This window comes from Ovis aries, chromosome 4, assembly GCF_016772045.2.
Source record: "Ovis aries strain OAR_USU_Benz2616 breed Rambouillet chromosome 4, ARS-UI_Ramb_v3.0, whole genome shotgun sequence".
Lineage (NCBI taxonomy): Eukaryota > Metazoa > Chordata > Mammalia > Artiodactyla > Bovidae > Ovis > Ovis aries.
Window position 1 is genome coordinate 87,405,340 of NC_056057.1, and position 17,889 is coordinate 87,423,228.

Genomic DNA, 17,889 nt, shown 5'->3' on the forward strand with positions numbered 1-17,889 from the left:
TGGCACAAAGCTTGACTACATTTCTCAGTCTCCCTTGCAGTCAGGTGTGTGACCATATGATTGGGTTTTAACCAATGGCAAGTGAGCAGCAGTGACAGGCCCATCCCTCCAGTGGGCCCGTAGGAAACCTGGCAGCTCTTTACTCCTCCCCCGGCTGGATGTCAACACCCAGTGAGTTCTCAGAAACTGTAGTGAGGAAGGCCAAGTCTACTACCCTGGAACCCTGAATGACCTCCCTGCCCCTACACATACCCCTGCCTCGAACCACCTGGACCGTTTTCCTGAAGAAGTAAATGTCAATAGTGTTTAGGCCGCTATACATTTCAAGGCTCTATTTGTTAATAGCACTTAGCCTATGTCACCTAATGCAGGGACTATATCATGTTGAGAAATTAGAAAAGAAAATAAAGATAATTAAACCATTGCATGGTTTTTAAGAAGACTTTTAAATTAAGTGCAAGCTTTAATAAAGCCTAAGAACAAGGTGTGCTTCTAAGTCTTATAGTCCATGGCGGTATGAAAAATAGTAGGAAAAACACCAGACCTTATACTTTTCAGTGACACCCCACATGTCAAGTTTGGGGAATAGAAACAGATGCAAAACTCTTCTAAACACATCTTTGTTTCCTGATGATGAGCTGAGATCCAGCCTCTCATGCCACATTGAGACACAGACGTTTCTGCTCCTCTCCAGAGCCCACATTGATGGAGGTAGACTCCCTGCATTGCACCCCAGGACTGGAAGAGAGATGCTGCATAGGAAAATGCCATTCAATCTTTGGAATAAAGCTGCTACTGGAATCCAAAATATTATTAATATTATTCCTGTGATGGGCTTTATTGAGCCAATGCATAATCCTTCCATCTTAGTCCATTGTTCTATAGAAGTAGAAGCAAAGTTACTTAAGCTGATTATTTTTGCATGAGTTTTCAAAATGCTTTTAAACACAAGGATTTAATCTAATTGCTGCCGCTATTGCTGACTGATTTTTTAATTCACATAAAAAGCCAATATATGTTCATTTAGAAAATGCATATTTTTAGTGAAAAGAATAAACTGTCATGGTATCATCACTTCAGAACAACCAGGGTCTTCTCTATGCATTCATATGCTTTACTTTTCCAAAAATTCAATAATATTTATATTCTGATTATAATCAGCTTTTTATAAAAGTAAATTAAAATGTTCCACATCAGAATATACCCTTATTTCAATATCATTGTTTAAAGAGTAAGCAAGTTAAAGTATATGATTATACCTTAATATAATCAACCTGATAGGTATATGTTATGTTGCTTCCAACTTATTTTGCTTTTAAAATATGTTTTCATGGGCATCCTCAAGTATTTCTTAAAAGTGGAAAACTGCCAATTTATATACACATCAAAGTTTCCAATCTTCCATTAACAAATAAAGACTAATTTTTACTCTGGGCACTATTCTGGACACTTGAAATTCAACAGTTAAATAAAAGAAAGAAAAAACTTTCCCCTGTGGTGCTTAATGTCATTGGAGCTTTAAAAAATATTGATAAGGGGAAAAACAGTTGTTTTAATATTTTATTGCTAACTGAGTATTTTTATAATTGCATATGGTTCTTCTTTGATTGCATCTGCCAGCCAACACCTGTGCATACTAGTATATGGTAGTAATTTTCACAGGAAAGAAGAATTTTTTACAAATTGTATGGCTAGTTGTACGTATATGTTATGATAATTTAGACCTTTACAATGGAAGTTGAAAACAAATAGCCTGCTCATGTCCTTTTAAAAATTCACCAAGTAGAATGATCTAAATAAAGGCCAAATACAAATCATGTGCTGAAAAGAACCACGCTTATTCCTAGTATTATTTTCTAGTTGTGTGCATTTTAAAAGCTATTTTGAAGTTAGAAATCTTTTAGTTAAGAATACCAATTAACCTCTTCCAAAAACAGCTTCCTCTACAGAACCAGCAATCTTAAATTCACAAGTGCATTTACATCTTAGTTATAATTTATCATTTCTATCTCTCAGGAATAGGAAGGCATTGGGATAGAATAATTCTCCAGAACATAGTCTTCTATATCAGAGCTGTGTCTACTAGATTCAAAACTTGCTATCTTGCTGTTTGCAATTTAGGAAAACTTGTTTTGCAGATGGTGGTGGTATTTTGCAGATGTCCCTTCCTTCTCCCTGGAGCTTGTTAGTTACTGATGAGCAGTGGAGACATGAGGGAATTTTCAGAGGTTGTCAGTCTGCTTGATTCAGAACGTGCTTCACCAGCAACCTACAAGCCCTGTTGAGAGTCTGTAACAGGGTTAGTAGGACAAGAGAGAGGATGCTGTGATTTAGATGCTTCCTATCTTCACCGACTTTTTCTTTGAAATAGCTAATGAATTTAAAGTGCCTAGGGACTTCTTGGCAGTCCCATGCTTAAGACTCTGTACTTCCACTACAGGAAGCGCAGGTTTGATCCCTAGTCAGGGAACTAAGATCTCACATGTCAACTGATCCCAGAGTACATATTACATAAAACCAACAATTAACAGCCAAAGTACATACTACAGTAACACAAAACAATACAGAAATGCAGCCACTTGGAAACTGAAGCTCCCTCTCCTAAATCTTGGATCAATGAGAAATCAAAGATAGTTACAGAATGCTTGTAAGAAAAAAATCATGCGAACTATTTCCTATTGAAACAAAGCAAATTGATGGCATTAAATTGGTGTCATATAAAATAAAATAAAGAGCCTAGCAGCACACTGACTCAAAAGACATGAGTTGGAGCCAATTCTGGGAGATAGTGAAGGATGGGAAAGCCTGGCATGCTGCAGTCAGTGGGGTTGCAACGAGTTGGACTCAACTTAGCAACTGAACAACAAACAACCAATCAGTGCACTGCAGGGCACTCAGAAGCATTCCAAAACGCTTCTTGCCTGTCCTGTGCCTTCATGATGGCTCTCACTTGTTGTGTGCTGGGTGCCAGAAATAAGTATTTAAAAGCTCAGTAAAGTCTTTTATGGTATTGCCATTATTTTCCCCAATTTACACATAAGGAAATGAACCCACGAAGAGGTCACCTACTTTGTCTAAGATCATCTGATTAATAAATAACAGTACCTAAAATTCTGAAAAACAGATTCTTTCCCTCTGTCATGCATTGGTGGTCTGCATTTTCCTACAACCCCACAGAAAATACTGGACATTTAGAAAATATGTTTTCTCTTAGGAATAGGCAGCTACTTGGATTTTCTTCAGCTTCTATAGCCCACAACACAGACGCCCAGTGATCTTACTGGCTGCCCAGTGATAATGCTAGGAGGGACTACATCTTGATACTGAAATGGAAAGAATCTGTAAGAAGAATCTGTAGTGGAAATTTAGCTCAACTGGATTGCCAAGGTCCCTTACTGATATTAAGAGCTGAATTGTGTTTCTACCCAACCAGATTCATATTTTGAAGTCCTAGCTCTCAGTACTTCAGAATGTGACTGTATTTGGAGACAGGGCCTCAAAAGGGGTAATTAAGGAAAAATGGGGGCTTGCCTGGTGGCTCAATGGTAAAGAATCTGCCTGCAATGCAAGAAACCTGGTTTGATCCCTGGGTTAGGAAGATCCCCTGGAGGAAGAAATGACAACCCACTCCAGTATTCTTGCCTGGAGAATCCCATGGACCTAGGAGCCTGTGGGGCTACAGTTCACGGGGTCACAAAGAGTCAAACACGACTGAGAGACTGAACACGCATACACAAGGAAAACTAAGGTCGTTATGCTGGGCCCTAATCCAATATGACTAGTGTCTTTATAAGTAGAGGAGATTAAGGCATAGACATACACAGGAGACCGCATGCGGATACAGAGAAGACGACCATCTACAAGTCGAGCAGAAATGTCCTCAGAAGAAACCAACCACGCAAATACTTTGATCTTGGACTACGAGGCAAGAATCATGAGAAAATAAATGTGGGTTATTTAAGCTACCCAGTCTGTGTTGCTTTGTTACGATAGCCTTAGCAAACTATTAACAGCACAAATGAAGCTGGGTTTTACTAGTCTCTGAAATGAAGAGCTTTTCTGATTATTCAGAGTTCTTTGTTAAAATCAGAATTCTGGACCAGAAAAGCAAACAAATAGTTATAGGTCAAATCCAGTAAGGAAAATTTCAAGTGATTTCACAGAGTATTTTTCTTATACTGGGATGTTGACACTCCAGATGGAACTTGACCTGGAGGATCAGTGACTGGGGCCTTGACATCTTAGGTCACTCTGTTGAGCTTGGCGATGCTCATTGTAATAGTGATTGGAAAGGAAATTCTGAAAGAGAATGCCTTCCGGATTTCTTCACACTGCTCCTTGAATATACCATGAAAGAATAAACCTTTGCAGAGTCTCACTAAATTCATTATGGATGGATGAATGCAGTAGTGCCTGACAAGTGATGGCAGTGACCGCTTTAGAATATGTGTGTGACTATTGCAAAGGGGGCTTCCCAGGTGGCGCCGGTGGTAAAGAACCTGCCTGTCAGTTCAGGGCACATAAAAGATGTGGGTTCAATCCTTGGGTCAGGAAGATCCTCTAGAGGTGGGCATGGCAACCCACTCTAGTATTCTTGCCTGAAGAATCCCATGGACAGAGGAGCCTGGTGGGCTATGGTCCACGGGGTCACAAAGAGCTGGACATGACTGAAGCAGCTTAGCATGCAGCACACGATCCAAAGGGAAATCTCAACAGAAAGAGTAAAGACCTGAAGAAGGAATTAAACCTTATCCAGAGACATTAAAAGGAATTGTCTCTAACAAAAGTCCCTTTGACTTTCAGTTCAATAAATATTTTTTTAAATGCATGCATAATACTATGGAGGAAATCAGAATTTAGAAATTAACCTTGACTCTGACCTTAAATACATATTGATATGATATAAGAAAAAAGATAGAGTCACAAATAGCAGTAATTTCATGTAGTCTTTGATAAAATCAGTAATGGAACTGAAAATTATAATGAAGTCACAGAGGACAGAAGAGTCATCCTGACTGAGGCATTGGACAAGACCCTCTAGGAGAGAAGTCTGTGTTACGTCTGGAGGTTGTGTAGCATTTACACAGACTATTTTGCAGAGGGCAGGGCTTTCTAGGCAGATGGATTAGCACGAGGAAAAACAGATGTTGTTGACTGCAAATCATGTTCAGTGAAAAAGTAGAAATCTGACCTGCTTACTCGAAGGAAAGTGTTGAGAGGATGGGGCCATTGACCCTGTACTTGGAGATCAAGGACTTGGATTTGAGTCCTGTGTTCCCCATTTACTAGATTTATAACCTCAATCTCTCTGAGCCTCAAATACCTCATCTGTGAAACGAGATAATGACCCACATCTCATGATTATGGAGATTAAAAGTGAGTACTCAGTGTAAAATCTCCACCTAGCAAAAGCTGATATGCAATAAAAATTCAGTAAATGTTAACTGAACCTCAGAGTTAAAACCTGACTCCGCAGAACATGGAGAGCTGATAAGGTTTTTGAGCATGAAAGGGAGATGAGACATTTGGAAATTTATCGCAGGATTACTGCGTGGAGAATGAATTAGAGGACAGCCATGGTGCAAGAGGGCTTCCCTGGTGGTTCAGATGGTCAAGAATCTGCCTGCATTGCAGGAGACCTGGGTTTGATCGCTGGGTCAGGAAGATTCCCTGGAGAAGGAAACAGCAACCCACTCTAGTATTCTTGCCTGGATAATTCCAAGGACAGAGGAGCCTGGCAGGCTACAGTCCATGACATGGCAGAGTCAGACATGACTGGGCAGCTCACACATATGGTTCAAGAAGATCCATTAAGCAAGTGTTAACAGTAGCACAAGGAGTTCCCTGGTAGCTCAGACGGTAAAGCGTCTGTCTACAATGCGGGAGACCCGGGTTCCATCCCTGGGTCGGGAAGATCCCCTGGAGAAGGAAATGGCAACGCACTCTAGTACTATTGCCTGGAAAATCCCATGGACAGAGGAGCCTGGTAGGCTACAGTCCATGGGGTCGCAAAGAGTCAGACACGACTGAGCGACTTCACTAACAATAGCACACCTTTGAGGCCATGGGAGCCTCAAGCAGGACTATGCTTATGGAATTTAAAGGAGGTGATAGATGAAAGGCTTCCATGGCAAATGGCCCTGGGATGTGCACCCTGGAACACAGACTGCTTTTCACAAAATCAAATTCTAGTTCTGTGGCTCTTTTCTCAAGTAGTAGCATGACCTCTATTGAGCTAGCTAACCTCTGTGGATTCCCAGTTTTCTCATCTGCAAAACAAAAAGATTGCAACATCTCTAAGTACTCTTACAGCACTAGAATACTTCATGCCTATTTGAATCAATAACACGTTAAGCTGATTAGATGAGAAAGTGAAGTGCCTAAGAGGGATAGAGAAATTAAAGATAGCATAAAGAAAGCAAAGAGCTTTAAGCATGAGTTAGTGGGTCAGTAGATGATGTCACTACTAGGAATATGGAAAAGGAAAAAGAATAGGCTTGGGAAAGAAGAATTTATGTCATTTCTAACAGTTTAAAGGGCTGTCCTTCGACTGGATGTATGTCTCTGTTTTCATCAGGTTACTTGTTTGATATTGTCTTCTATATCTTGTACACATCAGATTTGAAAGCAAAGTTTTTTTTTAACTTGTAGATTCTTTTCATTGGAGACTCAACCAACAGAGGGATAATGTACTATCTGATTGAAAGATTAAATGAAACCCTGCAGGATTGGCAGAAGGTGCATGGCACTAAATTCTACCACAATGTCAATGGAGGGAAGACCTTGATCAGTTATTCCTACTATCCCCGGTTTTGGATGAGCGCTTCCTTGAGACCAACATTTGAAAAAGCCCTTGAACATCTCTTGCAAAGGTACAATGGAACAGTTTTGAATGAAACCATACCACAATGTAGTGATGTTTTACTAGCAGTCATGATTGTTTGCTGTGTTTCAGACGTGCTGAAAAGTTCAAATACCAAGTATTAATAATATGGCTGAAAACAAGGTAGAAATGATAAGGAGGTCTTGTGATCAGGATGCCAGCTAGGGTTCAATGAAATGTGAGGCAGTGCTGTTAAAATGTTTACCATCTGTTTCAAAGCAACACGTGTTGTTTTTCTTTCTGGATTTCAGATCAGGTCCCCTGGAGAATACCAGCCAGACTGTATTGGTTGTTGGTGGTGTTCAGTGGCTTAATTCCAATCACCTGCAAATTATTCACAAGGTTTTAAAAAGGTAAATTCCTGCAACAATAATTATCATTTGTATTCTAAGTAAAAAAAAAAAAATTACCCTTGATGTGAGTGGATTTTATCAAGATTTTACATAAAGGACAACTTGTAATTTAAAATCCAGCAGTTCAAGTCCAGTTTAAAATGTTTCAAAAATACTTTTGTATCCAATCGCAACATGGCTCTTTAGCATCCAAGTCTCCATTTGCTTCAGATCAAAACATGCCCACTGACACATAAAACTATCCACACACACACACACACACACACACGCACACACACAGACACACACACACACAAATTAATGTACAGCATTAATTTTAATGTACAGCAAATTCTATAAAATGAGAATTTAGTCCTATAGGGCAAATAACACATTCTAAAGGAATTCCACTCCACTTGCTTGTGTAAATACAGACATCTAGAAATGTCATCAGAGTTTATGACTTGAGATCTGCTTATTTCACAGGGAAAACTTACTCAATATCCTTGTGATCATCAAAACGTTGGGGATTGGATTTCATTTGCCAGTGGATGGAGTGCACTTCTTAACACAGGTAAATCCATATTTTCCAGGCTGTGTGAATTTCATGGTTCCTCTAAGGATCCTTGCTGGTGTCTTAAAAAGGACCCAAAAGGCACTGTATAATATTCAACAACCTTCATAAAATTCAGAGCAGATGGTACACTTAAGGATTATGATTTCAAATCAGTTATAATGATTCCTGGAAATAAGGGGACAGTTCAGTTCAGTCACTCAGTCATGTCCTACTCTTTGAAGTCCCATGGACTGCAGCATGCCAGGCCTCCCTATCCATCACCAACTCCCGGAGCCTACTCAAACTCATGTGATGCCATCCAACCATCTCATCCTCTGTCGTCCCCTTCTCCTCCTACTCTCAATCTTTCCCAGCATCAGGGTCTTTTCACATGAGTTAGTTCTTTACATCAGGTGGCCAAAGTATTGGAGTTTCAGCTTCAGCATCAGTCCTTCCAGTGAACACCCAGGACTGATCTCCTTTAGAATGGACTGGTTGGATCTCCTCGCAGACCAAGGGACTCTCAAGAGCCTTCTCCAACACCACAGTTCAAAAGCATCAGTTCTTTGGCGCTCAGCTTTCTTCACAGTCCAACTCTCACATCCATACATGACTACTGGATAAACCATGGCTTTGACTAAATGGACCTTTGTTGGCAAAGTAATGTCTCTGCTTTTGAATATGCTATCTAGATTGGTCATCACTTTTCTTCCAAGGAGTAAGCATCTTTTAATTTCATGGCTGCAGTCACCATCTGCAGTGATTCTGAATCCCCCCAAAATAAAGTCTCTGTTTCCATTGTTTCCCATAAGGGAACATAAGGGGACACCAGCCCATAAATAATGCTTTGAATTCATAAAGAAGAAAGTAGGAGCAGGGTTTGAAAAAATAAAAACCTGAGGGTTAGATGAGAGGGCTTATGTTGTAAGTATCCTCTTTACCTCATTCATGTTTCAGACACTGTAAAGGTTCCTGATAAAATCATATGTGAAATTGTCAGTATCAATGAGTAATTTGGAAAAGAGTGGCTTTGGGGAAGAGGATTTCTGACTGATTGCTTTCAGAATTCGTCATTGAAGTAGTATCATTAATTTTGCCTCAGGTTGGATGTTTATAAATGAAAGGAGTTGAGGCCTCTGATCAGTTCTCATAGAAGACAGTAAATTGGTAGTCTCAACACTAAATACAAGTCTCATAAAAGAAAGACACCATCTGTAGGTAAGAGAACCAGCTGCTCTTGCTCAGCAAGGAGAGCTCACAGACAGCCCGGATTGTGTGCAGTTGCTCAGGGGGAGCTCAGGAAGCACGGGGAACTGGGGAGACAGGAAGCTGTCCATTGAATGTGTCAACCAAGTGAGATTTATTTTTGTGTCAATTACGAGTGCTCCTGGCTTTCTCCAGCACACATCACAGGATCCCCCTCTCCTTTCTCGAACCTTTACTTTCCTGGCCACCAGATCTGTGATGCAGAAGCATGAGAAACAGTAGAAAGTGGCCAAAGTAAAACCACCAGATTCAGCTTCTTGAAGTCAGGCGGGGTTAAGGTCATGTACAGTGAGTTGAGACATTTGGCATCTAGGGTAGCTGAAGGGTTTAAGACAGTCAGGGATTAGAAGAGGGGTCTTTTGATCATTTCTTCTATGGGTTATGGGTTGAATCTCCTTTAATGTTATTTGAGGTCTGCAGGTCATGTTTGCTTTTCCTTCTTGAGGACTCTGGTAGCTCCATATTTCTTCCTTGATTGCGGCCTCTCAACCGGAACTGGAGGAACTGTGATGCCTCCAGGTAGATTTAGAATGGACTCGTCTCAGCAAAGAGATCTTTGGCACTTACCATGTGCCAGGTACCATGAACCGTTGTGCCTGCTGTCAGGGCTTCGATGGTGCTCCTCAGTTTTGCAGACTTGGTGAAGATGAAAGGAAGGAAGAAGAGGAAGGGAAATGATAAAACAAAAGAGGAAGTTATGGTAGTAAGTGGAGGCGGAAAAGAAACCTGAACTCGTCATCAGACCTTGGCATTCATCATCCTCATCGTGGCCACTCAAGATGTGGCCTCCACATTCCTAGGTAGACTTAGTCCTAGCATCCAGTGCACATGCACCGATGTGTACTCACATGTATACACACACACATGCGCACACACACGCACACACTCACTCCACCACTGAGTGTTTCGGCTCCTCAAGCACGCCTAGCTCTCAGTCACCCCCAGATCTTTAAAGCTACTGTTCCCTCTTCTTGGAGCCCACTCTCCACCACCTTCTCACCTGGGAAGCTTTTGGTCACCCTTCCAGTGCAGTTTCCTCTGAGAAAACTTAATTGAGGACTTTTGGATTGAGAAGACCCTGGACTCAACTGGTTCTTCCTGCCATGAGCTCCTGTAACTGGTGCCCTTGTTTGTGTCCCTTAACAGATCCCGGGCTTGGTTGTCTGTCTCCCCTTCTAGTCTAATCTCAGTGGGAGCAAGGTCGGGGTTGGCGGGGGAAGGTCTGCATTGCTCATTCTGGTCCCCAAATGCAAACCACAAATCTCAGCACACAGGAGACTCTCAGAAAGCCTCTTTTCCTTTGGGCAGAGCCTCAATCAAAACTCAGCCCCTTTTCTAAATTTGGACCATCTCAGAAGGGCTTTCCCAGCTCTAGAACTTCTGGTGAGATCAGCAAAAGCCTGTTTTGCAGCAATATTGCAGTTCAACTTCTCTCTCTACCCAGTTTTTCTTCCCTCACTCCCTTGGAGGTGTTGATCCCAAGGAGGGGAGGGGATCCTCCTGGTGGCCCCCTGCATGCCAGTTTCTGGCTCAGAGTCTCTTTCTCAGAGAACTGACCTTTCTCTAGAAACCACTTACTGCAAAGTTTCTTCTATTTTTTACAACTGGGCACCTTAAAGCTGAGAGGGTGCTTGTAACCAGACAAGAAAACACTTCACAAATATCATTGAGCACCTTGAGCAGTATTTTTCAGGTGATGACACAGACTGTTTCCCATCTTTTCCTTTTCTTCCAGATTTCTCCTTTATGATCCTTCTCTATTCACTACCTTTATTTGGGGAGAAACACTCTTCTTTGTATGTCACCAAAATAGCTGTGCAAGCACAGAAAAGACAGAAAATTAGACACCTTTGTACTGCTTCTTTTATCTTACAGTTGGATTAACAAATGCAAATAATTATTTGCTTTTTTACCTTGAAAAAAAAATTTTTTTTATCTTTAGAAAAGGAAGGGGGAATACAATTCCCTCCCCATGGCAGTATGGGTTCTCAAAGAGACATACACCAGGACAGGATCAACCAGATAAGGGGATTTATTGGAAAGAACATCTGAGAAGAATAAAAAGGAGGGGGCAGGGGTAGGTGGGAAGAGTTTCAGACCACACCACTCAATACATATCACTCAGTCTTACACCAAATATATCTTGAATGTCCACTATGTACTGGGAACCGTGTTTGGCTGTAATGTGTCTGATACAAAGGGGGTGGAAGAAGGGTGGATTAGGTATGAAGAGTCTCAGACTATAGGTAAGTCTGAGAAAGCCTTGGTCAAGCCAATGAGGAATCCTGGAGCCATTATACTTAGTGAAGGGGTCCCTCTTCTCAACAGTGGACCTAAACTAGAACCTCTGCTGATCTCCATTAATGTCTTGAGCATGGTTGGGTTGGGAGGGAGGAATATGAATTACAGAAGTGACAGATGGAGACTTCACTCCCTTCTGAGGCTCCCAGAAGCCCACTCCCCCTGTTTCCCCACTCCCACCCAACAGCAAGCCTCACTCTGCTCAGGAAGCCCTCTTGAAGTCTGCCATGCCCCTGCAGAGCTATTCCCTTTTCTCTCCCAAGCCAGAGTCTGATTTGTGTGCAGGAGCTCAGGTGCTTTGTGACCCTTTGGACTCTAGGCCGCCAGGCTCCTCTGTCCATGGGTTTCTCTAAGCAAGAATCCTGGAGAGGGTTGCCATGCCCTCCTCTAGGGGATCTTCCTGACCCAGGGATCAAACCCACGTCTCAGGCATTTCCCACATTACAGGCAGATTCTTTACCACTGAGCCATCAGGGAAGCCCAGATTCTGGTATATTTCCCTCCAATAAAGGACTTAGTAAATATTTACATATTTGTTTCTCCTGTTTGAATGTTCTGTCTTAAGAACAGTCACTATGGTTTATTTACCTTTGTATACCTGTCCCTCAGCACAGAGCTGAATGCAAAACAGATACTAATTAATATTCAAGTGAAAAATTCTAGTAAATGGAGATAGAATTTGTGATTTTCAAGTCTTGGTTTTTAAATTGAGAATTTTAGATACAACAGTGGATCTCTGTGGACAATAAACCTAACCACTTTTCATAGAAGAAAGTTCTGAACTGTGCTACTATAGACATTGATGTATTGCTATTTTATATATGCACAGATATTTATATTTTGAAAAACTAGAACACATCTTAAAGAAATTCATTCTTTGTCTTACAGTAAGATCAATCTGTAAAAACGATGACTTTTATGTGATTTTAACTTGAGTTTTTAAATCATAAAACAGTCCTTTTAATCAAAATTCTCACTCTTCTCTTTTCCAATACAGAGTGAAGTTCAGAATTTATGGAAAAAAAATTTGATTATCCTGGAAGCTGCAAAAAAATATGGCTATGAAGTGGTTGACACATTTGCTATAACCATGGGGCGACACAAAGAGTTTTTGCAGGGGACATGTGGGTGTCATTTCCATGAGGTATTTATGCTGACTTTCTGATTTTTGTAGTTTTTGATTTTTTAAAATTTCATTGCATCTTTAATTGCATTGTCAATCTTATTTTGCATCAAAGAAACTATGTCTGGAGGAGATTAAATAATGTATTCATCATCACTCAGCCAAATAAAGTAGTAGTCACAACTTGAGGCTCTACAAAATGAACTTTTAAAATAATTAGTGTTTATATAGACACCTGAAGACTAGAATCGCTGGCCAACATAAACAGGAAGATGGAGAACACTTGCCTCTTCTAGTAGACTCTGAGACTTCCACCAGAAATTCTGTCCACAGGAGGTGGGAGGTGCCTTTAATGGAAACAGATTGAAAACAAGGCAATTTAATTGCTAAATTGATAGATTACCTTCCTCAATTGGTTTATCCAATGAATTAACAGAAGAGACTGTGTTTTGAAAAGTTTTTTGTTCCTCATGGTAAAATTGATTTTTATTTGTAGCTAGTAATTAAATAGTCTTAGCTGATAAAGTGTTAGCAGAAAATATTTTTTCTTCCTTGCTTCCCCACCCCATCCTTTCAAACTCTGTGCGTTATTTCCTCCCTGCATTTGCGTAAACTCTTGTTGGTCCCATAATTCTAATGCCACTTTTGGATAATAATAAGACTTCAGTCACATTCAGGCGTAAGGAGACTCTCACTTCAGTACTAAAATTGCCCAGACCTCTCTTATAACGACCTGAAATGATTTCTTTCCCCCAGCTCAGCCTTGCCTCAGTCTCAAAAGCCCAAAGAGAAAGTGTATAGGAGGCTTCTTTCCTATTTCTGCATCATGCTTTGCCTCTCTTCTTCTCCCATCCCTTTCTCCATTGGGTCAGGTTGCATGCCTGCATCCATGCATGCTAAGTTGCTTCAGTTGTGTCTGACTCTTTTTGAACCTATGGACTGTAGCACGCTAGGTTCCTCTGTTCATGGGATTCTCCAGGCAAGAATAATGGAGTGGGTTGCCATGCTCTTCAGGGGATCATCCTGACCCGGGGATCCAACCCATGTGTCCTACACTGCAGGCAGATTCTTTACTGCTGAGCCACTGAATAAGCCCTTGGGCGATGTTAAGGGCAACAAAAGTCTTACTTGAGGAGCATAAGCCTAATCCATGAATGTACTTTCTGGGGATAGCATGGTAATTCTTTCTGTCTAGAGTGCTCATGTGGGCTTCCTTGAAGACACCCCTACTGGGCCCTCTGATAATAGCTTCTTTGACAGAGGAATACTTCCCTTACAGCTGTATTCCTTCCTTAGCCCCTTGGCTTCCAATTGTCCATCCTCCTGTTTGCGGGTCATTGCTTCTCCAGGCATCCTCTTGGAAAATATACAGCATGACACTCGGGGCTTGCTAGTTGTCCCCGTGTTATCCACAAGAAACCCTTGCTGTGCTGTTGCCAGACACATCGTGAGCTCCCAGTGCAGCCCTGCCTCTTTTGCTCCTCTTTTTCTCTCTCTACTCTCACTCTTGCTCTCTCACTCTCTGCCACTTCAAAGCTGATCCATAGCATCATGTCTCATACCAGTTCTCATGCTTCCAGTCCCCAGAGGACACATGTCTACCTCTCAAATTTGGTGTCTTAAAGTCCCGCCTTACTTAGCTTAAAGCAGGAATGAAGCAACCACCCAAGATGGAAAAAGATCACAAAGTTTAAGAACGTCCTTCATAGAAATTCTTTCTCTTCCTTATTCTCCTTTGCCCAGCTCTTAATCAGACAAGGGTTTGCTCAGCTGAATTTTGTCCACATTTTGGCAAGTTTTGCACATATTACCACTACACTGCTTTTGACGATGAGGTTACTTAGCTCCTATTGTTGACTCTAGATCTCAGGAGCTTCAGCAGAAACTGAATGAACATTGTCTTGGTTGATAATCCTCTCAGATACTGATTCAAATGTTCTTTCTTGTGTCCCTTTGTAAACCAGAGTGCAGTCACGAGTGAGATGACCACTCTAAAAGTTTCTTCTGATCCTGTTTTTCAGCCCTAAGATGACTGTTATAATCCATCTTGATCCTCAGATTTTTATGAATATCCAAAAGTTATTGACACTGCATTGGTTCTTCTGTACATTCTGCAAATGGAGTCAGGTTACACTTTTGTGTGATATATGGAACTGCATCTCAGAGAGGCAAGAGGCTGCACCAACAGTAGAAAGCATGGCATTTCAAGTTTAGATTTTAGTAATTTGAAGCTTGGCCATGCCATTGCAGAACAGATTTTAAGCTGTAGCATACTGTGTGTTTACTTACTTCTTCCATAAGAAAATATCCTTCTGGGGCCTATCCTATTTGTAAGAGGTCAAGACTGAGAAACACAAGAGCAGGCAGCTTGGAAGAGGAAGAAACAGTGAACTTGCAACTGAGCCAGCCCTGTATCAGAGTTGGCTGCAAAAGCAAGCCAAAGGTTGTCTACCCGCAGAAACTGAGACTTTGAAAGACAACATACAGATTGGGTTTTCCCCCTCATTTAGAAAAGGTTTATCTGTTTATTTTTACATAATGTGTCTTCAGTTAGTATTTTGGGGGAGGATATCTGGTTTTCTTTTTTTCAGTTTCAGTGCTCTGGAAGTCTAAAAAGAGAAATCTTCCAGTGATTTCTCACATGGCTCCAATTAAAATCCTGAAGATGCAGGAATTCCCCCACAGTCCAGTGGTTAGGGCTCTACCTTCTCACTACCGAAGGCCCAGGTTCAATTCCTGGTCAGAAACTAAAATCCCACAAGCCGCATGGTGTGGCCAATAAATAAATAAATGATAAAAACAGAAGATGCCTTTCCCACATGATTGCATTATATATATCTTCTGCCACAGGATTGACTAGTTGACAGGGAGAGTCATGGAATTTGCAAAGTCTTTGAGTCATCAGAACTAGAATATTGGCTTATAAATATTATTAATAAAAAATCCTTAATTTTCATAATCATGAGTTAAGCACGTCAGAGAAAATTACTTCATTCATTTGATTTTATAATTTTTGTGTACAGTTATTATATACAAATTATTTTTTATTAATCCTTATTTCTAATATGTGCCATCTTGATGGTAAGGTATATACATATCACCCAAATTTTCACTGTTGATTCTGGAGCAGTGTTACCCATTTTGATGTTTTCATGTTGGAGCTGAAATATTTGTGGGAGCATTTGCCTTTCCAGTTACAACATAGAACTGATAAGATCATCTTTCTCAACTGACTCCCTTCATCACAAAGTCTCTAAAGTCATTCATCACAGAGGCCTAATTGTTGCTTAACTCTTGAACAATTTGTACCACTTGTACCTCAGGAAGTCTCCAGTGCTGACACTGAGTGTTTTATAAGCTTTCTAAACTGTCACCCAACATCTTAAATCACTGTTAGCCTATTATAAACAATCAAGAATATCTAAAGCATTTTGCAAAAAAGGATGGTTTAATGATGAATGTAGCAAGCTGGGAAAATGAAGATTATTGGTCTCATACAAAACATTAAAGGGCAGAAATTCATTAATAACAACCACATTTTCCTCTGTGCTCGACTCAGGAGCTGGCAAAAGAATTTGTCGTACAGTAAAAGCAAGAATTAAGATCTGTTGTATTAGAGCAAAAAGAATTTGAGTTTGGGAGCCTTGTATCTTTTGGTATTCAATGAAACCATTCCCATTATAGATTCACAGATACCTGAGAAAGATTGCTGTAATCATCAGTGTAAGATCTTGGTGTGTTCTCTTTGATTTGTGGTGAGAATTCTATCATAGACATAACAAACCAGCTCCAGTGGGCCCCTGTCGCCATAGGTGAGATTAAAGGTCTCGGGGTGTCTCTTTCATCTGTCAAAGCAGCAAGAGAGGGTGTGTTGCCATCATGAATCTATAAACAATTTTCCAACTGGTATGCATCAATTTTGACTAAAATGTTCCTGCTGATTAGAAAAGCAGGTGTTTCTCTTCATGAGTAGAAATGGAATTTTGTTTTCCCAGTGTTTATACAGGACAACAAACAGGATCCAGGTAGCTCTTGCCCAAGAGTGGTTTTGGATGGTGCCTTTAGTTATGTGGCAAACATCAATTGTGAGTGAGCTAAAACTTGGAAAGGATGCAAAATTATTACCAGCCCACACCTGGTTACAGAAGGGGCAAATCCACAACCAATTGTTATGTGATTTTTAGTTAGTCTAACCAGTTGTACAGACTTTCTGTGATGCCTGTCTTTTCTGGCAGATGTAGCTCTAGCTTTTGAATCAGTCAAACCCAAAACAAAACAAAATACCCAAACACTCCAACATCACTGCCCAGCCCTAATATCAACAGGTTTCCTTTGATTCTAGCACCTTGGAAAGAAGAGGTTTTCAGATCTGGGGCAGAAATGATTTCCTGTTATTATTTAATCTTAATTAAATTAACAAATGCTTATCTGACCTAGAAAGGTTTTCCTTCTGTATTTTGGACCTAAAGTTTTTCTTTTTTTCCTTCAAACTTTCAAAGTTTAACATGAGCACAATGAAGAAAAACATCTTTAAATTCATCTAGCTAAAAACCTGAAATATGGACTTTTCAAGAAAAAATAACTGATTCAAATATAATTATCTTGCATAGTAGATCCAAGAATTTAACTCTCATCATGGCTACTTTTAACAAATTAGTAATGGAAATCTAATTCAACAAATTTTGAGTGTCTGTGTAGCTGCTGTACTCAGTGCTGTCAATAAAGTAGGAAAATATTTTATAGAATTCCCATGAGCATCTCAAACTTGACATGCATATTTAGAATTAATCTTCCCTTGAAGCTCTCTTCTTCTCTTGTATTCCTGAATTTATTCACTGTCATTTACAAGCTGTGGTCATCCTTGATTCCTCCTTATCTTTCTTCAGCCCCCTAACAACTTCCAACTAGCTAGTTACCAAATCCTTTTTATCTCCTAAATATTTTTCCGTCTTTCCCCTGTACTATGTTCCAATAGCCTTGACTTGTTTATTCTTTATCTTAATCATTTAGAAGAGTCCAGTTCTTGAGCTAAGCGGTGGGAATGCAAAAATAAATATGATACACTTTCTATCATCAACATGGTATAGTTAGAGAGCCAGGCATAAAAATCCATGTTATGAAACTGTATGTTAAAGAGATATAGAGAATTCCCTGGTAGTCCATTGGTTAAGACTTCACCTTCTAATGCAGGGGGTGCAGGTTAGATCCCTGGTTGGGGATCCCACATGCCTTGGGGCAAAAAAAACAAAACATAAAACAGAATCAATGTTGTAACAAATTCAATAAAGACCTAAAAAGAGAGAGGGAGATATAAATAGAGTATTGTAGTAACACCAAGAAGAGGTACCTAATCCACTCTGAAGATTGAGTGACCCTAAACTACCCGTTTATTATTAAAGGGTGCATGTGCTCTAGCAAAGGTGATAAA

At 40.3% G+C, this 17,889-nt stretch overlaps 1 protein-coding gene across 4 annotated transcripts in view; it reads left to right on the forward strand.

Moving 5' to 3' along the window:
- Nucleotides 1-17,889, forward strand: part of CPED1 (cadherin like and PC-esterase domain containing 1) — a 328,494-nt gene that overhangs the window by 294,296 nt on the left and 16,309 nt on the right. For 3 of the 4 annotated variants that reach the window (XM_060414812.1, XM_012177019.4, XM_060414813.1), the window contains 4 exons: nt 6,652-6,872; nt 7,135-7,236; nt 7,702-7,789; nt 12,336-12,482. In XM_060414812.1, the coding sequence (XP_060270795.1) occupies nt 6,652-6,872; nt 7,135-7,236; nt 7,702-7,789; nt 12,336-12,482 (558 nt within the window). Of the gene's footprint in view, nt 1-694; nt 6,490-6,651; nt 6,873-7,134; nt 7,237-7,701; nt 7,790-12,335; nt 12,483-17,889 lie in introns of those variants that run through there. The other variant, XM_042248745.2, reaches the window with a different exon arrangement.